Below are 23,819 nucleotides of genomic sequence, written 5' to 3'. Positions count from 1 at the left end.
TTTCCCAGCATCAAGTCTTTTCCAGTGAGTCAGCTGTTCACATCAGGTGGTCAAAGTATTGGAGCTTCAGCTCCAGCATCAGTCCTTCCAATGAATATTCAGGATTGACTTCCTCTAAGATGGACTGGTTGGATCTACTTGAGGTCCAAGTGACTCTCAAGAGTCTTCTCCAACAACACAGTTAAAAAGAGTCAATTCTTCAGCACTCAGCCTTCTTTATGGTCCAACTCTCACATCCATACATGACTACTGGAAAAACCATGGCTTTGACTAGATGGACCTTTGTTGGTATAGTAATGTCTTTGCTTTTTAATACGCTGTCTAAGTTTGTCATAATTTTCTTTCCAGGGAGCAAGTGTCTTTTAATTTCATGGCTGCAGTGGTTTGGAGAGCCCAAGAAAATAAAATCTGCCACTGTTTCCATTTTTTTCCCCATCTATTTGCTATGAAGTGGTGGGACCAGATGACATGGTCTTAGTTTTTTGAATGCTAAATTTTAAGCCAGCTTTTTCACTCACCTCTTTCACCTTCATCAAGAGGTTCTTGAGTTCCTCTTCACTTTCTGCCATTAAAGTGGTATCATCTGCATATCTGAGGTTGTTTTATTTCTCCTGGCAGCCTTGATTCTAGCTTGTGAGTCATCCAGCCCGGCATTTCCCATGAGATACTGTGCATAGAAGTTAAATATGCAGGGCATAATACACAGCCTTAATGTACTCCTTTCCCAATTTTGAACCAATCTGTTGTTCCATGTCCAGTTCTGTTACTTCTTGTCCCTCATATAGGCTTCTCAGAGACAGGTAAAGTGGTATGGGATTCCTATCTCTTTAAGAATTTCCAACCGTTTGTTGAGATCCACACAGTCAAAGCTTTAGCATAGTCAGTGAAGCAGAAGTAGATGTTTTTTTGAAATTCCTTGCTTTTTCTGTGATCCAGCAGATGTTGGCAATTTGATCTCTGGTTTCTCTGCCTTTTCTAAATCCAACTTGTACATCTGGAAGTTCTCAGTTCACGTACTGCTGAAGCCTAGCTTTAAGATTTTTGAGCATAGTCTTGTTAACATGTGAAATGAGTGCAGTTGTACAGTAGTTAGAACATTCTTTGGCATTGCCTTTCTTTGTATATTTTTTAAGGTGCCGCAGAAGCAGTGAGCAATTATTATTTCTAGGATTTGTTGTGAGGAAAAAAGTTTGCTGCAAAAATAATACTTGCTCTTGGTAAACAATGGTGGCTCAGAGGGTAAAGCATGTGCCTCCAATGCGGGAGACCTGGGTTTGATCCCTGGGTCAGGAAGATCCCCTGGAGAAGAAATGGCAACCCACTCCAGTACTCTTGCCTGGAAAATCCCATGGACGGAGAAGCCTGGTAGGCTACAGTCCATGGGGTCGCAAAGAGGTGGACACGACTGAGTGACTTCACTTTCACTTTTGGTTAACAATTAGGACTTTGCTAAAATTTGTAAAGAGAAACTGAGAATCTCCCTTCAGCACTGAGCTAGTCATTTGGCGTCCATTCATGTACATATATTCTGTATTTTGGTGATTGGTTGTACAGAGTGGATGTTTTTCGCCTAATAATTTACCATGCACATATTTCTGTGTCAGTTTATGTAGATCTGACTCATCAGTTTTAATGGTTTTAGCTTGTTCTTTGGTTTTAATTTTTGGCAGGCAGTTCCCTGTGTATACTTAATTTGGGACTTTAAGTACCCTAAGAGAATACTTGAGGATTGGTTTATATTTCTTCTTTAAATAAGAACTGTGGTGGTGGTGAGGAGCAGACCTGACTGAGATCTAGTTTTAGTCCCAGTTCACTAGTTACTGGTCTTATTACCACAGACAAGAGATATCCCCTCTTGGAGATTTAGTTTTTTCATCTGTAGAGAGGATGCTACCCATTGAGTTGAGGAAGGGTCTCCCAGGAAAGCAGAATCACAAGAGTTGGTCACATGAAGGAGCCAGATGGAACTTGGGTTAGCAACTACAGAAGGCTGTTCATCTCATGGGGATCCCAAGGGAGGAGCCATGAGTGGGGTCACCCAGCGGAAGCTGTGGCAGTTCTCTGGGTTCCCATCCCTGACACAGGCACAGTGGGCGTCCATTCACACTTCCTCTGTTCAAGGAGGAGTGGGTCACAGCTCTTGTCCTCCTTGAAGTTGTTAATCACATCTCTCTGTGTTACAGTTGAACAGACAGGTTAAAGGAATGGGAATGTGACACAAACCCATTTTCTCCGCTTGCCCGTTGCTCTGCAGGCAGAAGGTTCGTCCACTGCCTCTTCTGGCAGCCAGCTTGCTGAAGGAAAGGGGAACCAGATTGGCACTGTTCAGCCAATTCCGTGCCTCCTGTCCATGCCCACCAGGAACCACATGGACATCACCACCCCACCCCTGCCTCCTGTCGCGCCCGAGGTGCTGAGAGTGGCCGAGCACCGGCACAAGAAGGGGCTGATGTACCCCTACATCTTCCACGTGCTGACGAAGGTATGCCCTGGGGCTGTCGTGTGGCCTTCTTCTCACAGTGGTCACTCTTGTGGGGTGTATCCTTGTTCCTTTTGGAACTGCTTTTTATCTTACAAGGTATTTGAAGTGAAGTTCATTTTCCCCTTTCTAAACTTGGAGAAAAAAGATGGATATTTATAATCACAATAAAATTAGAACTTGGGGAAAGTCTTATTTTTCTCGTCAGTTTCACACAAAATTATTTATGAAGCTTCTAATTAATGGCACTTCATGTTATTCTCTGGTTTGTAATTTTATTTGTATTTCTGATTTCAAAACTTCCTACATGTTTTTGCTATAGTGTCAAGTTTAATTGTGATGTCACATACTATATCTGGTTTATCATCTGTCCTAGAAGCTCCCAACTTCTGAGTGGCTGATAGCACTTCATACTTTGACTTATTCCCCTACCTCATTGAGTACTTACAGCAAACAATGGAATATGGGGCTTCGTCACTTTATTAGTATCTTCCTAAATGTATGCTTAAATAGATATACAGTGTGGCATTAATTGTTTCTGAATCTTGGTGTTTTGAATAGATCTGTGTTTATTTAAATTTCCTCAGTGACTTGTCATATTTATAATCATAGATGCACAATTTAACTTGGTGACCAGATTTCTGGTGTAACATTGGTTCGTTACTATGTGTATTTTATCATGTTTTCATCTGTATATGTACCACCATATATAATCAAGCTTTTTTCTTATTTTCTACAGTCCATGTATGGTTTATAGAATGGAGTCAGTAATTACAAGTGACTTCCATTCCACAGCACTCTCGAGCTGCACTTTTAACCGTTAATTGACTAATTTGACTGCTTAATTTTATATTTTATAAAATAAAGGACAGGAAGATGAGTGCTATCATTTGGGCCCTTTAATGTATTTTTGAATTGTAATTGCCTCCAAGTCTCATCTGTTATTTGATATGGGTATGCATGTGTGGTATCACTTCTCAGATTATGGTTATAAAGTAAAAATTTTATCTTTCAGGTCCAACATAGATTATAAGGGTAAGTGAGGGTTACTCTTGCGGGAAAAGGATTTTGCTAAGTTTAAAGGGACTCAAGCTTTGGGAAGGTTGTGCCCTTTCACTCTGGGGTTGTTTGGGATATGAGGTCCCTGGACTCCCTGCTGTTTGTGCCCTGCCATGCTTGTGGGTCTGACTTAGGGACTTTTGGTTAAATCAGTCTGAGTGATGCAAAACTGCCTGTCCTCCTCTTTAGTACTCCCTGATTTCAAGGGCAAAGACTGAGGAAATGACTGTGGTTGAGAAAAGTGAACTTGACTATCTTCAGATTTTAAGGTGTCACCTAAAATTTTTCAGTATATTTGGGAAAAGTTTAGACTGAAATGTGTGCTGTTTCCTGCGAGCTGAGTGGCTCTGGTGTTAAATTTTCCAGGCTGAGACATTTGCTGTGAATTCAAGCTTCAAGTGAGAATGTAGAGAATCGTCAAAGCCTCATAATTTGGGAGAGTAAATACTCACTAGATGAGTGTTAACCACATGTGTACCTATTAGATTAATACGTATGAAGATTCTGATAAGGGAAAAGATCAGTTCTAAATTAAATTCATGTGAAAGAAAGAATAAATGTTATGACATGATTAAAAGAGTACATATCAATAAATTTACTAAACATTGGGGTCATAAATATATTCTTATATTAAGAATATGCATAATTAAATTCCTTGTGAAGTCTCTTGAGATGTGCCTTGATAACATGGACCACAGAATGTTTGGACTGATCTCAGGTGCAGGCGGTCACAGAGTCATTTGTCTCCTGGAGCCACAAGGAAGCCCCTGCTGTGTTGGCGGAGAGGAGTGGGGGTGGGGAGGAACAGAACAGGGCTTCCTTCATTTCCAGCCCCTGGTGGCTGTCTCATTCAGTGGGACTCGTCTGTTGAGTTACTTGATGCACTGGGGCAGAGGCTTGATACATGCTGAACACTTTAAAAACGAATACCACTTAAAAGAGTTCTCTTAGGTAGGTTTTTTTGTATATGATAATTTTTTATGAAAGAGCTTGGTAAAGAAAATTTGTGACCATTTTATTTTTAGGGTGCTCTTTTCTTGGATTTCATATAGGTCATTGAAAATTACGAATTATATTACATATGACCATCTTGACTCATAAAATTTGCCAGTTCTCAGCATTTTCTATGCTATTTGTTGTCTGGTGTTACTGACCTAGATTTTTTGGAAGACTTTGGAAGCATTTACATGGTTTTTGTTCTTGTTGTTGTTGTTCCAGGTTAAAAATAAAACAATGTAGGTTTTATTTTGACTCTTTGAGCATATATTTTGACTAAACCTGCTAAATGAACTCTCCCTAAACATCTTGATATAGGCAACTTGTTAAGCAATTGATTTGGAATAGAATTGCAATTTCATTAACTGGAGATAATACAGTATATTTCTGTGAGTTTATTGTAAATTCAACATGAAAAATGTGCAATATTATTCTGCTTTCTTCCATGCAAAGGGTGAAATCAAAATTGCTGTTTCTATTGAAGATGAAGCCAGCAAAGACCTGCCTCCCGCCGCCCTGCTCTATAGGCCAGTTCGTCAGTATGTTTACGGAGTCCTGTTTAGCTTGGCAGAAAGCAGAAAGAAAACTGAGAGACTTGCTTTTAGAAAGAACAGACTTCCACCAGAATGTATGTACTGTAAAATCCATTGTTTGTTTTCCTCGGTACCTCGTAATCTCTTGTGCATTTTTAAAGCCTTAGAAGAATCGTGACTGAGTTCACCTTGAGAGTCCCCACATAAAGGAGATGGGCTCCATCGGGGCTCTTACGAAAGGAGGACAAGCCACAGGTTGTTTTCCTCAGTAACATCCCAGCAGTGGTGTTTATTCACTAAAATGATAAAACAACAGGTTTGCGCTTCAAACTGAACATTGATCTGGAAACAGTCCTGACGGTCGCCATCCTCGTGGTTAACATGTCCTGGGCAGATTGACAGCAGTTTCTGCTGTGGTGTCCACGAGATGTGGTTCCCTCTTTGCAGAGATCAGTGTTCCTGGGGAGGTCCCACCAGCTGTCCACTGGGCTGCTTCTGTGCAGTTGCTGCACACATCCCTGAGGCCAAGAGGGGACTTGTAATGATTTCCCTTAGAGGCCTCCAGCTGATCGATTCTAGGGGTGGAGGGGGAAGTGGGAAGACAGAAACTGTTGTTTGAAATTTGGGCAAAAGTTGAGGTCAAAGTATTTCCATCTTCAGTGGGCCAATGTGATTCTGGAGGAGAAAATCATGCCTTTCTGTTCTAGGTGATTTTATCTACTAATGTAGGGAAGATAAAAGTCACTGTATATTTAGTAGGAAATACAAAAATGTTTCCCCAAATGTGCAGTCTAAAATAAGAGCATTATGAAGTGTGGAAATTGTAGATTACTAAGTCTTCCTCTAAACTGAGGATATTTGGTGACAGATCACCTGCTTGTATGGCAGGTCACTGCAGCCCTGGTGACGGGTGAAGCTGAGCTCAAGGACAAGTATGGGCGTAGATCTTACCTTTGGAACTCAAAACTAGAGAGGGTCTAGCAATTTTATCTAAACAGTTCTATAGATTCTTGTTTTCTGTTTCTATTACTGTGACAAAACTGTGATTCTGTAAGCCTTTAGAATGAAGCCATCTGTCACTTCCCTTACTTGAAGATAGTCATACCTAGTGTGGCTGCTGAGCTGTTTGTGTGACTGTAGCTGGAGAAGGTGATGCCGGCTCCACAGGGCCTCCTCTAGCTGATGTTTCTACCACCTTGATCAGGCCAGAGGCACCATGTGAAACACCGAGTGTGTCAGTGGACACTCTTCAAAGGCCCAGTACATTCCAGGAGTACAAATCCTCATCCTTTTCTCCCACTGTGTGATTTATTTGCTCAGAAAAGAAGACCTTTTTAACTTTGCACAGGATTGGTGAGCTTTCTGTGCTGGCCCACCCAGGCCACCCTGGCCCCACAGCTGTGACCTCCAGTTCACCACCAGCCCTGAGCACCTTAGTCCCTGTAGCCTCTGGGGTCTCTGTTGGTCCTGGAATGCTGAGTGCTACAGGGTCCCATGCGGCCCTACTTGCTGCTGTGTCCTTAGCCCCGTAACACCATATTGGCTTTCATGGTGAAAGGCTGTTCTTCATTTGCTTGTGTGTTCCAGAAACACAGTTATCTTTATGCAGAAAATCCTCAAGAGTTTTCAGTGCTCAAAACCTGAATACCCTCAGGTATGTCCTAGGTTGGGCTCCCCTTGGCAGTATCCATAGCTTCATAGAGCAGCCTGCATATGGCTGGTGTGCTGTGTTCATGTCGTCAGCAGTGGGCACTGTGCATCCCTCGCCTGTTTCAGGGAGTTCTCTGTGTCGCAGGTGAGCTGCAGGTGCTAGGTGCTCTTGGGAAGTAAGAGTCTTGGTCTCCTTTGCCCTGCTGCCAGTCTGTGCCTTTAAAACACTGTGAAACACACAGCTGACAGCACCCCGCATGCTCCACTCCCTCATCAGTTAATTGTACCCAGTTGATACAGGTGTCTTACTGGCCTGGGAGAGGCTGGCCTTTTAGACAATAGGGGAAACAGAAGCCAGGGGAGAGTATTGACTAAATAGACTAGCATCCTCTAAGCATAAGCAAGAGGGAGGCAAATTGTGGTAAAGAGCTGAATGTACAAACCACACCATAGGGCCCAATGCAGCCCTCACAGAGAAATGACTACGTCAGCCTGCCTATGGCAGGCCAGTTCTGGCTAGGGCTGGAGGGCATGGGGAATGGCATGCCCAAGGGAAGGAGAAGGGTGGTAAAGCCTGAGGGGACTCAAATGAGCTCTTCGAGACTCTGGATGGACGTGTCTTGACCTCATTTGGAGGCTGGGAGGCACAGGGAATAGAAAAGAAAGGAGGAAAGTGTTCCGCTGTGAGGTGGATGGGGGAAGGGTGGGTGAGTGGGAGAAAACCGCAACTTCAAAGAGAATTTGGCAGGCATGTCTTTTTCCTTTCCTCCTGCCTCTGCTCCCCTCCCCACTCTGCTGACTTCTTTTCAAGGATGGCACACAGTTGTTTGTCGTTGCTCTGTTACTTTTGGCCGGTGGAAAACACTGACTCTTACAGTGCCACTGGTTTAGGTTTCCATACCTGAAACATCTACTAAGTGACTATTTTATGGAGAGAATATTGTAGCTTCTTTATGATTTGGATGAGATGGGAAAAGAACAATGTCTGATAATGCCAAAGAGGCTAACCTGGAGCAGTTTCTCAGGAGTTCTTGGTTGATAAGATTTGACCTACATTTATTCATAGACCGTATGTAGATGAATTTTGAAGTCAGTGGCACTTGGCACATGAAAGTGCACGATGAGGTCCTCGGGACAGATTTGTTCTCCACGTGCCTGCTGCCTTTGCCTTCCACTTTGGTAGCCAGATCGGAGCTGTGTGGGTTCCAGGTAAACCCTCCTACTCAGGTGGGTGATGGAGCTACTTCTGAATGTGAGGGTTTTGATCTAACATGGCTTCAAAATGCTGTGCATACAGATGCATGTTCTTGGTGTGGTCACTGTGACAGTCAAGAATTTTCCCAAGAGGGCTTTGTTGTCAGAACTAGTCAAAGGGCATATTGAAGCCTATAGGGTTGTTCAAAAATACTTAGCTCTCATTAGATGTAGGACATGTATCCATTTGGAATTATTTCTCTTGATTCAGGCATATGATAAAATGTTCATAATCTACAATGAATATTCATATGACTTACCAAAGTTTCATTTTTAGAAATATGGCTAAAGTAGGATATCTACAATCGAATCCTTAAAAAAAATCACAGCCATTTAGAGAAAATGGACTTGTGGACACAGTGGGAAAAGGAGAGAGTGGGACAAATGGAGAAAGTAGCATCGACATATATGCTCTATCATGTGTAAAATAGATAGGTGGTGAGAAGGTGCTGTGTAACGAAGGGAGCCCAGCCTGGCTCTCTGCAATGACCCAGCGGGGTGGGGTGAGGGGGGTGAGGAGGGCTCAGGTGGGAGGCGATATATGCACAATTATGACTGAATTGCGTTGTTGTATGGCAGAAACCAACACAACATTGTAAAGCAATTTTCCTCCTGTTGAAGAATAAATTATTAAAAAATTAAGTTTAGATGATATGAAACATTCAACTTATTGTCATTTGACAGTTCCAAAAGTAATTTAGAAGAAATACAAACTTAAGGGGAAAAAAAATTTCAGCCTTTGAAAATCATATTGAATTATATGCTGGCAGTTTATTTTTCTGTTCTTCCCTGTCCATTCCAAGGTTCTGTTATTTTGCTTTTAGGAGAGTAATAAGAATACTTGTTTTATTGTGGGAGAATGCTACTGAAGTCACTATTGTGGAATTCACGGTCCTACCAGTGGCTCAAGCAGCAGACTGTTGACCCAGCACAAACAGTCTCACCCATATGGGCTAAATGGTGATGGTGGCAGTTTCTCTGGGGAGAGATGGGCCCAGGGAGCTAGCCATCTCTGCAGCTGCTGGAATAGGGGCTGGGCCTGGAGCCAGGCACCTGGTCTGAGCTGGCCCTGGCCTCCAGGCCTGTGTGCGTGAGATCCAGGTGGCGTGGCTGCTCCTCACAGGCACTTCTGCCCTGGAAGCAGCTCTGACCTTTAGTACCGTAGTGACTTTTCTTCTCCCGGGGGATGTTCCTCAGCCACCCAGGTACTCCCCAGTGATGAAGGGGAAGGACCAGAAGAAAGGGATCTGGTTCTATAAAGACTACAGGATGATCAGTCACCTCAGCTATAGTTGAAGAGAAAAAAGCAGGCTTGGGAATTCCTTGGCAGTCCAGTGGTTAGGTCTCCACTGCAGGGGGCAAGGGTTTGACCCCTAGTCCGGGAATTAAGATCCCACAAGCAATATGGTGTTGTCCTCCCCACCCCCAAATAACAAGTTTATATACTATGCTTATATTTACTATACTTATACTACATTTAGGGCTTCCCTGATCGCTCAGCAGGTAAAGAATCTCCCTGCAAGAGACAGGGGATGCTGATTTGATCCCTGGATCAGGAAGATCCCTTGGAGAAGGAAATGGCAACCACTCCAGTATTCTTGCCTGAAACATCCCATGGACAGGGGAGCCTGGCGGGTACAGTCCAATGGATTGCAAAGAAACAAACATGACTGAGCTACTAATCACAAAATACTGCATTTGTATTTCCCTATATTTACTCTCTTCTTTCTAAACTGTCAAGAAAAGCCAAAAGGAACACATTGATTCCCCCACCACCACTGATCCAGTTTGCTTTAGAAATTTTGTTAGTGCCAAGTCATTGGGATTGCTGATTGAAAATAAATTTGTTTATTGTGAATCATATTATAAAACAATACTTTAACATGACAAATATTAATTAGTGTGCTGTTTTCATATGTGTGAAAATTGGTTGTCGTAAACATTTTTCTTACGATTCTGTGAAGACTGTTTGTATATTAATCTGAATTTTTTTATTCCTCAAAGCTTTTCAGGCGTAGCATTAGCAAACTGCTTTTCCCTCACAGAACTTTGAGTGGCTGAGCTCAAGAGACATCTGTGGGAAAAGCAGTGTTGTGTGGCAGGAGTTGTTTGATGGTACTCTTTTGGATTAATGTTTATGTCCTTGAACTTCGGAGTTTCTAGAACAGTAGGAATGACGTAAGTGGTTTAGCAAGCGTCTGTAACACCATGTGACACTGTGTTCCACATGCCCTGTGGCCTACTGAGCATGTATATGTTTGTGGACAGTAAGATACTCCCAGCCTCAGATATAAAAAGTTTAGGGAGAAAATTCATAGTCTTTTACTTTTCAGAATCATGGAGGATACTCACACATGTGTCAGCATGAGGAAATGAGGGGCTAGTTGGACCCCCAGCCTGCACACAGAGCTGCTTGGAAGTTAACCGGCAGTTTTCCCATAAGGAGGATAGACCAGCTGTCATTGCGCCCATTTCCCCATTTCTGATAAAACTCTGATGTGAAGGAGTTGAAGTTTTGTTTTTATTTATTGTGTGTGTATGTTTTCTGTAACTCCAGGAGAGCTCAGGGAGTAAAACAGTGGCTCCTCCCCAAATACACACTGCACAGACACAGACCAAAGGTCCAGTTGGCCATAGCCTTGGGAGTTGTTTGTATCCACCTTTTTCCTTACCTTCTAACCACACTGTGTGCGTGCCATAACTCTCACTGCTCATGGTGCTCTGGAGTGAGCTTAGAGACATAATTCATTGTATGGCACTGTGGGCAGCTACTACCAGTCAGTTGAAATAGGCTTACAAAATGAAACATGTTCATTATTCCTGGCCTGGGATGGATCCCCAAATCAGTATTATAACAGATTCCTGAGATGGCTGGTTGTCATATGTATAAATGTGAAAATAGAAGAAAATTAACGACTGATGGAAAACATTGGGTTTTTACTAACAGCTTAAGTCTTCAGCAGTGTTTTATGTCTCGAAATTGTATTTTGAAGAGGTGCTTCCAGCAAAGAAACTGTGTTATAAATTTAGCCGTTGGTAATAACAGCAAACTGGTACCCTGGAGTTGCTTTTTGCCAGTGTGAAAATTCAGTTTAGTTTCAGGTAGGGAAGACAACCTGATGTTCAGATTTTTCAAAGTAGTCCACTTGAAATCATGAGTTTTTCCTGTCAGTAGAAAAGACAGGATAAATTTTTATTGATGGTGATACACAGAAGATTTATTCATGGACAGTAGCTAGATTAGCTGACCTCTGGGATTCTCTTATTCTTGTTTTAACAAGGAGGCACGAACATGTCTTTCTAAAATGGTGCCTTCACAGAGAAGGTTTTATACCCCAGTACTCTTGTCTGCACGCAGCGTGTTTCCATAATCCAGCTGTTCCATACCACTTGGATAATCCCTGTATAACTAGTTTTGTTTTTTTTTTTTTGCAAAAATGATAAGAGCCCAGATTACTTGCTATTAGCTGGCTGCTTTGCATCAGCTTATTCCTGTGAGCTTCAGGAGAGCTCAGGGAGTAAAACAGTGGGCAGCAGCAACTTGGGAAGAATCGCAGAGCCAGAGGGAGAGAAGGTACCCTGTGTGCATCAGCCACCCCGTTGGATGAACTTATAACACAGAGGCTGCTGTTGTGTGTCTACCTGAAAATGGGATGTCCCTTGGAATTCATTAATTTATAAAACACTGACCTTTAATTAATCTAATGTTACAAGCCTATAAATATAAGTTGACCTCACATAGTTGTAAGCACATAACAGAGGTGCAGGGTGTCTTTGCATTTCAACTGGACTGTGCTACAGAGTGAGTTGTTGGCCCCCCTTGTTTCAATGCCTGGTTCTAGGGCTGGGCTGGGGCAAGGTAAGTGAGGGACCCAGGCCTCAGAATTTAGGAAGACCCTTATTTTCACACAGACACATGGTGGTTGACGTCTGAGCCCTGGATGCCTTTCCTGCCCCACCCACTACATAGTAGGTGCTCAATAAATATCTGTTGGGCGATTGGCCAAAGATTCCACAGCGCTTAAGTGGTGGTGTACACAAAAGATCTCCAAGTATTCAGTTTAAAAACAGATACATGTGAAAAATAAAGCAAATCAGGGCATCTTTGCTTTCGGAACAAAGCTTTTTTGTTACTGCACATTTATTTTCTCTGAGAACATGTATTTCCCAAATTAGACTTGAACATTCTAGTCATGAATAGTGCAGATAGCAACAAAAATGCTTAGAATATAAGAGGAAGCTATTATATCTAATACTTCTTTGCAGCTCCAGTGTCGCCTGCCTGTACTGGGGAAGTCCTTTTACCAGGACGTGGGAGGGATGGTCAGGTGAGCGTGAGGTGGCAGTTCTCAGGCACAGGTGTGTGCTCATCTGCAGCCTTTGCAGGCTGAATAGGATCTGAGCACACAGCATCAGGCCAGGTAAATTCAGGCACACCCGGAGCCCCAACTAGTGTAAACAGCTGTCTAAGGCAGCTTCAGGGAACACTCAGGAGAACTTGTGAAGGGACTGTTGGCATCTCTGACCTCCACTTAACTTTAGTGTAGGGTTTGAAGCATAAAGCATATACAGGTCTAAGCCTTTTGACCTTGAGAATGAAAATCCTCAACCAAAAATTTATTTCTAGAATGAAAACAATATAATAAAACAATTGCTAAAAATTATTAAAGAGAAGCAAGAGCAGAGATGACAAAGGGGAAAGATATAACTAGATGAAGATAGTTTTAATAAGAATGCTTCTGTTGAGAAAACTCAAAGGAGACCCTGGCATTATAAACTGAGTTTTTTAAGATACAGTAAGCTTAAGCTTTGTTTGCACACACACATGTGTGTGTGTGTCTATTTTGGGGAAAGAACATGAGAGACCTTAGATAACTAGGTTATTAACCCAGATTAAAAACCAAAGATAAAATATAATTAGTCCCATTAAATAAATCTTTGTCACCAAAATGAAGATGCTACATGGGAGAAATAGATTTATTCATTTTTACTGTGGGGGGGGGCATGAAAATAAACTTTGTGGACTGACTTAATGGAAACACAGTGTACTGGTTAATGGCTTATCTTGTTACCTCCTTTCACTTGTTTTCTTGGGGCTGACAGTGTGCCAGCCTCTGTGAATGTAGTTGGAACAAAGGGAGGTGGGGTGTGCTGCCCCTAGGAGGCCACTGTGGTGGTGGCGCCTGCCCTCTGCACACAGGTGGCAATCTGTGGAGCTATGTGCACTGGAGTTCAGCAGGAATGGGGTGGGCGGCTTAGATTGTGAGTCCAAGGACAGGGTCTGCTGGACAGCAGGGACCATATGAGTGTGTGGCTGGTACCTAAAATAGATACATTTAAAGATGCGTGTATTTATATATACATGTGTCTTTCTGTTTTGACTTGATGGACTTTAAACCTTTTAAGTTTAGAATTTTTTTTAAACATTTAAACACTAAGATATTCAAATGTGAATTAAAGGGATTCCCTCAATGACAAAACAGTTACATTTTTGTAAAAGAATTTTCAGAAACTGTCTTGATTTTGCACCCTGCTCAAGCAGCCTGCTTCTGGGAGTTGGGGTCCCTGCAGAATGGCTGGTCATGGCGCTCCTCTGCAGCACACTACCATCTGACTTGACTGGGGTTGATTGTGCAAAGCTTGCTTTTCCTGTTGCTAACAATCGTGCCTATCCACGTATCTAACTCCTAAAATTCTTCATGACCTTGAAAGAGATGATTGTCTAGACTTGGTGTGGAGCTGGAGATGAGCCAGTTAATCATTTAATTTTGTCGGGATTTGGCTTCTTCATAGTCTTCAGTTTGCCTCAGGTGTTACTTTAAGGAAAATGAGCCCAGGAAGGGGGTATGGTTATTTGGATAGAATTGACGTATCCAAGATTGCATTAGAATCAGCACCATCCTGGCTTCTGTACCTGCTGTCAGCCATGTGAGGGGAGGATGGGGTCTCCATGTGGCCCTGCTTCAGCTCTCATGTTTATTGACCAGAGTAAGCTATTTGTTACAAAATGCACGCCCACGTTTTACCATCTGACTGTTTCTATCAATCCACTTTGGGGAGAAGTTTTAACATACTTCTGTGCAGTGTGCTTTATCTCTATTGCTCTCCTTTCCCCATCACCGTTTTTCCCTTAAATTATTTGGGAATTTTGTGGGGAAATATGCATGTTTCTGTTTCCAGAGTTAATTCCTGCTAATAGTGGTAAAACTACTGTGGATAAAAGGTTATTTATGGAGTTTAACAGTTATACTTGTTATATAGTAGGAGATGCTTAAGTAAAGTGGCTGCCAAGTGCAAGTTATTTCTCAGATCTAATTAGTAAAAACATGGAGAAAAAGATCAGCTATCTAAATTGGATTTTCCTTGATTTCTGTGATGATCGCAAAATATGTGTAAGTTGTACCCATTGTTATTACTAAAACTATTAATGAATTTATAATATTAAAGCAAATTTTGTCTAACATCCTTGATTTATACATACTAGTTTTATGGGGAATCTTTGAGAAGAAATTTATTGATGGTCTGACTGAAATTCTGAATGAGTCTCTGAAGTGCATAGAGTAGAAAACAAAATATTTTAGAGTTGAGGATTGATGACTGATGGCTTACTAATGAGAGAATGCATTGTTACACAAGAAGTGTAACATACTGTAATTAGGCTTAAAGTAGCTAAGATAGGGCATAAATGGTTCTCTCATTTTCCTTTCTGTAGTTTCACCAGTGATCATTAAAGAGTGGGCAGCTTACAAAGGGAAATCGCCGCAAACCCCGGAATTGGTGGAAGCTCTTGCCTTCAGGGAATGGACCTGCCCCAATCTGAAGAGGCTGTGGCTGGGGAAGGCGGTGGAGGACAAGAACCGCAGAATGAGGGCCTTCCTGGCCTGCATGAGGTCAGACACACCAGCCATGCTCAACCCAGCCAGTGTGCCCACTCATCTCACGGTGCTGTGCTGCGTCCTACGGTAGGTGCCACTGGCCGCCTCTTCAGCCACTGCACGTTCTCCAGCAGGGGCTTGTACAAATGCCTCTCAAAGAAGTGCACTGTATGAAGTTACAGTTCAGTACCCCAGATTCACCTGGGGTTATTCCAGATGAATCAGGTTGTCAGTTGAATTTGTTCCCATCTAATATTTTCTATATTATAGAAATATAGGTCATGTAAATACAACATGAGTTTGAGTTGATGCTATATAGTGTGTTTATAGAATAGGTAACATTTGATGAACCTATATTTTATGTAGATATCATAATGATTTTAAACATAGTTTATCCTTTAAATGTTAAAGCTTTTGATGACTATTGGGGGACTGTATTATATGTTTATATATTAGTAATTTTTCTTTGGTAAAATGTGTCTCTTCTTCCTCCTTCATTTATTTAATCATATGTAGATCAGTATGGACTTGTGGTTATCTCTCTTTCTAGGGTTATAACCTGATACAGCCTTGTTATTTGGTTGTTCAGTTTGTTCCAGCTCAGGCCTTGGGAGCTTGTTAAGTGGCTTCTATGTCCTTTGTCCCCCCTGACCCTCCAGCATGTCCTTGCTTTCTAGCACCACAGGATGCCCAGGTTTGTCCTGTGTCTGCCCTGCCCTGGAACCTGCTGTCTCTAAGGGGCTGACTCCTGCCTTGGAGAGAAGGTTAAAAACCCAGATATGTGCACTGTGTTTTTCCAGACTCTTATCAGTCAGTGGGCCACAAACGCCTGTGTGGAGACTGTTGGTGTTTGGAGTAGTTCAGTGGTAGAATTCTGCTGCACGGGAGGCCCGGGTTCAGCTCCCGGCCAGTGCAAAAGCAATGCTGTTGAGCTTCCCAGGTGGTGCCAGGGGTAAAGAATCCCTGCCAGTGCAGGAGCCACAATGCAGGTTCAGTCCGTGGGTCAGGAGGACCCCTTGGAGTAGGAAATCTCAATCCAGACCAGTATTTTTGCCTGGAAAGTTCCCTGGACAGAGGCGCCTTGGCAGGATATGGTCTGTGGGGTTGCAAAAAAGTCAGACATGGCTTAACAACTGAACAACAACAACAGTATAGCGTGGTATATCAGTTTCTTATCTTTATCTCCATTGAGGATTAGCCTAGTGGGAGAGACTAATTTTTTCATTTTGGTTTTAGAATCTTCTGATTTCCTCTATGGAATTCATTTTATATTAGCCAAAACATTAAGACTTTGGGTTACTGGAAGATTAAATAGCAGTAGTGAATTTGGTTACTTTGTGTTTCTCTCTTCCAAGTTTAAAATCATGTGTGGCATTTCATGTGTTGGGTAGACAGCTAACTGTCTACTGTATGCCTGACTTGAAGGTCCCATTGGGCCCTGAGTAAGAACGATGTGTGTGGCACTTGAGGCTTGTTCGGTTGCCCCTTGGCCAGAAGCACCCATATGTTACTGGGGGACAGCCTCTGTTGATGCTTGCACGGTGCTCATAGTGTTTCATGATGCTTGGGATTGTGGTGCCTTCACGTCTTGTCTGTTCATTCACTGGACCTCATGGGGTACTGGGATACCTAGCAAGTGCAGACTGGACAGTGATCAGACCCCAGTCTTTGGCTCAGTCCTCATGACTTCCTTGGCCATTACTCCAGAAATAGCTCTGCCTCTTTTAGGCACTGTTCAGATGGCCTTTGGAAAGTCATGATTTCAGGATTGTCCTGGCTCCCATTTATTTGTTTGTTTTGTGGTTGTTTATAAAAATCATACTCATTTTAGAACTTGAAAAGGTTAACAAATGCAACTAGTAATCTTGAGTTTGATTGAGCCTCCTCCCATGCTCATCTCTGTGGTGTCAAGAGTACATGAGTACCATGAGTACAGCACAGGTTCCCTCATACTTGCTACTTGGGTAGAAGCCAGAAGACATGCTTGGTTGTGCAGAGACTGTTGTGTGCAGCGTGGGCTTGAAGCCGTGGAGTTTCCCACTTGGTAAGACTCACAGAGTTTCAGATCCTGAGGAGGAGGGCCTGGTTGGGAAGAGATGAGAGAGAGTGGCTTGTGGCACAAGTCTCAGGATTTGGGGTCAGGACATCAGTAAATGGGTTGGTCCATCTCTGTGAAGAGAATTTGTTCTACCTTCGTGAGTGTTTTGGGCCACAGGGACAAGTAGGTAAAGGAGTATACCCTGTACGGCCTGTTTGATTGATGGGTATGGCCTGCTAAGAATGTGCGATGAAGGGCATGGGGGTGGGGGCAGGGGCAGGTGCAGATGAGTAAGAGGGTTGGTGTGTCTCTCCAAGGGCTTGCCAAGGACAGGCTATAGTCTAGGGCCAATGGGCCCAGTGGTCTTTCTCTGGAGAAATTGCAGCTGTGTGACAGCAGTCTGCTGAGGTTGGGGGAGAGGCACCAAAGGGCAGCTTCTGTGTCCCCGAGATGGTAAGGCCCTGTTGGAGGCCACACAGCGTGACCCTTGGCCTTGATGGCTGAGCTGGGCAAATGTCAGCAGCCACAAGGCCAGGCTGTCATCCCAAAGGCTCTTCCCTTCCTTAATCTTTTTTTTTCTTTAACATAATTTTAAACTTGAAATTGCAAAATTAGTACAAAGATTTGGTGGCTATTTTTCACCCAGTTTCCCAACATATTAAATTTTTACTGCAGTGGCTTTCTCTTCTCCTGGCTGTTTGTCCTGAATCCCTTGAATGGAAGCTGTGAGTATGACACCACCCTTATCCCTAAGCTCTTTGTTTCTTTCTTTTCTTTTTTTTTTAAAGACATCCTCAAAATCAGAAAAATACTGATACATCTCATCTACAGATACTCAGATTTTTCTTTTTATCTCAGTAACATCCTTTATTAGCAACAAAATCTTGCCTTGTTCTTGCATTCAGGTGCCTTGTCTCCTCCAGATTTCTCAGGTTTCTTTGGGTTGATGCAGAGATGTTTCTGAAGAGTAAACACTGGTGTGTTTTATAGATCAGGGATCTGGAGATTATGTCTTTTAGACAACATGTGAGCTAATGGGTGTGGCTGCTCTAGGAAATTGTGTTTAAAAACAGCCAGCCAGCCCCTGGGTGCAATTTGTCAATCTCTGGGTAGACTTTTTCTCAGTCAAGATTTGCTGATGTTCTTTCGTGATGAGGTTCAACTTCTGCCTTTGGGGCAGGAGGTGGTGATCTTCTCTATGCTTTCACTAGTGATGTCAGTACCTATATGTTACATATGTTCCAAATGTGACATTGCAAGAGCAGTCAGGACTTCACTGGTGATCCAGTGGTTAAGAATTCCCTGCCAGTGCAAGGGACACAGATTCCATCCCTGGTCTGGGAAGATCCCACGTGCCTTGGGGCAACTAATCCCATTCACAGCAGATACTGTGTGCCACAACTTGTGAAGCCTACGCGCCCTGGAGCCAGTACTCCGCAAGGAGAGAAGCTGACACAGTGAGAAGCTGGCGAGCCACAACTAGAGAGAGCCAGTGCGCAGCAGGGAAGACCCAGCATAGCCATAAATAAATGAATGAATGAATAGAGCAATCAGAAAGGGGAAGAATGACAGCCAAATCTCTAGAATCCTTGTAGTGACACCAAGGAGGGACTAGCATCTGAGCAGAGGTTCAGTGTGAGGGTCAAGTATGTATCCAGAACGAAACAGAAAGCAGCCTTCCTGGGGGACAGCTGAGACCAGACCGATGACGTCCTTATCCAAGAGAGCTTCTGAGAAGACAAACTGAGTTACTTTCTGGAGGAACTTAATAAATTAGATAGAGGGAATAAATTAGATAGAGGGTTTGAGCCCCCCAAACAAGTGCAGGTTGTTGCAACATAGCCAGGAACATAGCCAGGGTTCAGCTGCCCAGCTGTGCCAGTCGGAGGCAGACCACGTTGGTTCTGTCCACCAAGTGACTTGGAGACCTCTTCTAGTCCAGCTTCCGTGCTTCTGAAGGGCAGTGTGAGGAGAGGTGACTAGCGGAGAACTCAGATACCCTCAGACTCCAGTGGTAGAAAACGTAAAGCCTGGCCCAGGAGGAAGACATGGGAAAAAGTGTCTGGAGAAAACTGAGAAACATAAAGGGATTGAAAACACTGTCATGCACAGATAAGGATAGTGTGGACACAGGAGATCGAAGGGTCAGCTTTTGTTTACTGCAGTGCCGGTGGTATCGTCCATTTTTGTGGTCTTTAAGCTGTTTGTCTGTATATATGCATATCTTTAGGAACGCACATCATGCTCTTTCTATATACAGAAGTTCCTTCTGAGGACTTGAATTGAAAAAGAGATAAAGGTTAACTTTGTTAAAATGTAAATAGAAAGTCAGATGGAGGAAATGGTAGGTATTGGGATTCTCTCGTAGCTAAGTTGGTAAAGAATCTGACTGCCATGCAGGAGACCCAGGTTTGATCTCCTGGGTCGGGAGATCCTGTGAGGAAGGAAATGGACACCCACTCCATCCAATATTCTTGCCTGGGAAATCCCATGGACAGAGGAGCCTGGCGGGCTACAGTGCATGGGGTCGCAAAGAGTCGGACACAGCTTAGCGACTAAACCACCACTAACCCCAAAGACTTTCTGTTGCAGCTAAACTGGGTGCCGAGAGTCTTTGCTGCCAGGAAAACCAGGAAGGAACTTGAGAAAAACGCCCTGTCCACGACACAGTCTTTCCCCGAATCGTCATATTTAAAGAAACATCTAGCCTTAGGGCTAGGGGATGAAGAGGGGAATTAGTGTTTGCGGGATGAAAAGAGTTGTAGTGATGGATGGTGGGGGATGTCTGTTGGAATACAGTGATTATACCTAATGCCGTTGCACTGTCAATCTAAAAGTGATTAAAATGCTAGATTTTTTGTTATGTGTATTTTGAAGTGTTAGCTGCTCAGATATTATGTGTATTTTACCACAGTTTTTAAAAAATAAAAATAAAAGGGATGCAAAATATGGATACTTAGGCAAGGAACATTTTATATTGAGCACAATCTTTCCACAATAATTTTTTTCAGAGAAAAGTAGGGAAACTTTGTTCAGATTTGCTGTTTCTTGCATCAAATTGTGGTTAAAACTCAGTAAGACTTTTGTTTAAGATGTTTGGCACTCAACCAGTTACATAGGGTATTATTTTTATCTTTGTAAGTGTTGGCAGTTTAATAAAGTAAAACTTCTACATCACTCTTTTAAGTATATCTGATCAAATCTAAATACCATAGAGATTTAACACCCACCTTGTTTACCTTGTTTGTTTACCTTCCTTTTTGCTTCTACTGCATAATTTGACCGTGAAGTACATAAGCTCTGTGCCTCCACTTCACCATCTCTATAATGGGACAGTAATGGTTCCTGCCTCAGAGTGGCTGTGACCACTTAAGGAATCGGTTGTGTGCAAATACTAGCACCTGGCACCAGTGAGCACTTTCATTTTTCTATTGGGATTTTTATTGAAAATACCCCTCTTAATCATTTGGATAGAACTTCCTCCTTCCCCTTTTATGTTTACATTCCTGTGGATGAATATTAATTATTACCGAAATGAGAGAAGGCTCTGCACTAACTCTGATTCTAATTTTGTCAACTTAAATTTTAAGCGCTGAGAAACCTTTCTCAGCAGACAGTACTGGAAAAGAGCTTTGTTAGGTATGTCACAGTTCTCCAGACTCCTCTTAAGCTATTTTCCAGAGATCACATAGGGATGACCAGGAGTTATTTGGAGGTATCAGCTGGCAATTTGACTAGGTCATCCTTCAAGTTTGCTGAATACAGACTTAGGAACCATTGGATATGCAGTGAGGCTTATGATGAAGTTCTTACTGGCTAGCCCCTCGCTCTCACACCCAGATACTGTTTGGGGTTGTGCCTTTACCTAGTGCTTTGGAGGTTGTCACTGGGCCAGTGCTGAGCGGCAAGATGAGTAAAGGGAAGTGATCAGTAGAGAAGAGGGACTATGGACACCTGCCAGTTCTCAGGCAGATAGTACAAATGGAAGTTTGGAGATTTAGAAATTGATTTCCCTTTAGGTGCTCACACCAGGGTGGCCCCAGTACGCCTGCATGACCCCAGGGATGGCTGGCACTAGCTCTTCAGGTGCCGGTTCTGAAGCCTGAAGCTTTATTGCCCCTGCTGTCACTTCCTATTCCACTGCAGGGCATTCACCTGCCACCACCAGAGCCCCTTCCGTGCAGACAGTTTACACAAGACTTAACTCTTTATCAGGAGGTAAATCTTGCTTATTTGGACTTAGGACCTACCTCCCAGGTACTGTGTATTGAATTAAAATAGATAAATCATATAAATTGGTGCTTAACATATATTTTCAGAGTTTAAACCCCTCAGAAAAATATATAAGTTATATACTAAAAAAAAAATTACCAGCTGGTTTGCAGTGTGTTCTTATTTAGTATGCTATTGTTAATTATTGCAGAATCAAACATTCTGATCAGCCCAGCTAATGATTAGGTTTCCATTTGTAACTGGCATCATCCAGTGAAACTAGAGAAGCTGGCTAAGAAGTCCGTAGAGGCCTCCTTGGTTTGTGTCATCCTGACTCTCCCTAGAAGCCGACCACCAGGTTGTGCGTGTGACTGGTGACTGCTCCATCCTGACACCAGACCCTCTCTGTCCACCCCCTGTAGGTATATGGTGCAGTGGCCTGGAGCACGGATACTGCGTCGCCAGGAGCTGGATGCCTTCCTGGCTCAGGCGCTGTCCCCCAAACTCTATGAGCCTGATCAGCTGCAGGAGCTCAAGGTAATCTACAAACCTCATTCTTTGTTTTGGGAGGTCTTATTTTGGAGCCATGGCTCACCAAGCAGTCACTCAGTGCACTAAACTAGTAATACTAATGACGTGAACTTAAGAGCCTCAGGGCAAAAGGGTTATAGAAACAGTCAAGTCTACTTTTGTGTGATAAAGATTTTTCCCTTGTTTACCAGTGGGTATTTATTCTTGTTTTTCACATCAGGAAGTAAACTTGCCTTTTATTTCAGGTGGGGATCCCAAACCCTGGGAGGGCTTGGTCCTAAGAGTTTACTAACATCTGGCCAGGAGTCTTTTTCTTATTTCGTTCTATTATTCCTAAATACAACATTCGTTTTCTCTAAAAAAAAAAAAAAAAAATAGTCTTTGCCCTCCTGGTATTATAAATCCCTTTTAAAAAACCACTTGAAGAACAATATTATGTCATCATTCCTGTGCCCTTCTAGTCAGCATTTAACATCGTATTCCTTTTAATTTTCCCTTCTAGTATTCTTTTTTTTTTTCCTTTGATTGTTTTGACAGTATTAATTTTGTCCATTTTGTCACCTGGTTTTTTGGTGTGCTTATCTTTTCAGTGCACTTTTATTAGTCACTATGTCCACATGGCTGTACTTGCTTTCTAATTTCTACACTAAATTTTAGAAAGTTCAAGACTTCAGAGTTAGCTAAATTAGTGGATCTGCCTTTTCTTTTTAATGTACAGGGTTTTGGTTTTTTCTTTGCCATTGGTTTGATTTTTTTTTGTTGTGGTTTGTGTTTTTTGTTTGTTTTTTTACAAAATTTGATTTGTAATCAAGTAATCTCTTTTGACAAAATTGCCTTCACTTTTAGATCTTTTTACCATTCTTTATGAAGGCGTTCTTACCCTGCAGAAGAATTTTAGGCTCATTTGATGGGTTTTCAGTATTCTACTGTTGGGGCTCAATAAATCTGTGGTTGCCCCTAAATTATTGAGTTAAATTCAGTAATCCAGTGTTGGCCCTCAACCGTGTGGACCCCATGTCATTTGTGATCACCTTAGGCTTCTGATGACTTTGAAACAAGCTAAACTAAAGACAACCAAACTTAGGCGAGTCTACCTCAAATTATATTCTTTACTTTGTAGTTTAGAGAGAAATTTTTTTAATGGTTCTGAGTTTAAGTTTTCGTTGTAGAATATTTGGCCGGGTGTCCCCTGAGAGGCTGGCACTAAGTGCAGGCCCCTCGTCCTGTGTCCTAGAGTGGTGCCATCACCACCGTCTTCATCAGCAGACTGTGCTCAGGGGTGTGGTAAATACTTTGACTAGAGTGTGGTGCCATCCCTCTACCTCTACTTCCTGTTTCTCTTATTTAGATTATTACATCAGTATTGACATCCCAGTTCTGAAAATCAGACCGCCAGGTATCAGGTATGCCCACCAAGCCTTATTCACCATCAACTTGCTTTTACTCAAAGTTCATCTTCTCCCATATCCTTTTCATTTTTGGATCAACACATAGGATATAACTTTTGAAAGATAGTCACACTCTAAGCTTTCATTTTGGTTCTTTTGAGGTCTTAGTGCTTTCATGATTTTCTCCTGATTCTTCATCTAAAGCCAGGCATTTCTAGAGCTGTGTTTAGAAAGACCCATTTTATGTGCAGTTACTTCAAGCCCACCACTGTCCCTTTGGGTCTTGCTGGTCTGGAGGTCTGTGCTCCTTTCACCAAGGACAGCCTGCATCATTAGTGCTTCATTCACGAGCACCATAAATCCTGAGAGAGCTGGAAGGGAAAATAACAGTGTTCATTGGGGGGAGAAATAGTTGGGGTGTTTTGTTTTTTAAGATCAGTGATCCTCTCAGTTATCAGATTGAGAACTAATCATTATTTAAATGAACAAAAATCCCTATGCAGAGACTGAGAGTCCCAAAATTCAGTGATAGAAAAGTAAATTTCAAAATGGCTTTTTCACTTAACCGTTAAAGTTGTTTTGATATTTCAAAAGCAGTGACAGTGCTTTTCTATAAAACACCGTTTTCCTGCTTAGGATATAGTCAACTCTTGATTTTTGTTGTTGTTTTAGAGGCCATTATCCAGTTTGTGGATTGCCCAGATCCTGTTTTTCTTCTCCCATTTTTGCCCATCATGTGCTTTGAGAATAAAGAGGAGAACAGAAGGGAAAGACCTAATTTTGACAGTTTGCCCTCTTGATGGC

The 23,819-nt window shown here is 42.5% G+C and overlaps 1 protein-coding gene across 2 annotated transcripts in view; it reads left to right on the top strand.

Moving 5' to 3' along the window:
- Positions 1-23,819, top strand: part of FAM120A (family with sequence similarity 120 member A) — a 115,866-nt gene that overhangs the window by 74,877 nt on the left and 17,170 nt on the right. Inside the window, exons 9-13 of one of the 2 annotated variants that reach the window (XM_070375252.1) lie at positions 2,255-2,482; positions 4,988-5,162; positions 14,684-14,933; positions 21,519-21,633; positions 22,976-23,023. In XM_070375252.1, coding sequence (XP_070231353.1) covers positions 2,255-2,482; positions 4,988-5,162; positions 14,684-14,933; positions 21,519-21,633; positions 22,976-23,008 — 801 coding nt within the window. In that variant the 3' untranslated portion in view covers positions 23,009-23,023. Of the gene's footprint in view, positions 1-2,254; positions 2,483-4,987; positions 5,163-14,683; positions 14,934-21,518; positions 21,634-22,975; positions 23,024-23,819 lie in introns of those variants that run through there. The other variant, XM_014480148.2, reaches the window with a different exon arrangement.

Source organism: Bos mutus, chromosome 8 (genome assembly GCF_027580195.1).
Source record: "Bos mutus isolate GX-2022 chromosome 8, NWIPB_WYAK_1.1, whole genome shotgun sequence".
In the NCBI taxonomy this organism is placed as follows: Eukaryota; Metazoa; Chordata; class Mammalia; order Artiodactyla; family Bovidae; genus Bos; species Bos mutus.
Note: the sequence above shows the minus strand (reverse complement) of the source record. Positions and strands in the feature narration are given on the sequence as shown.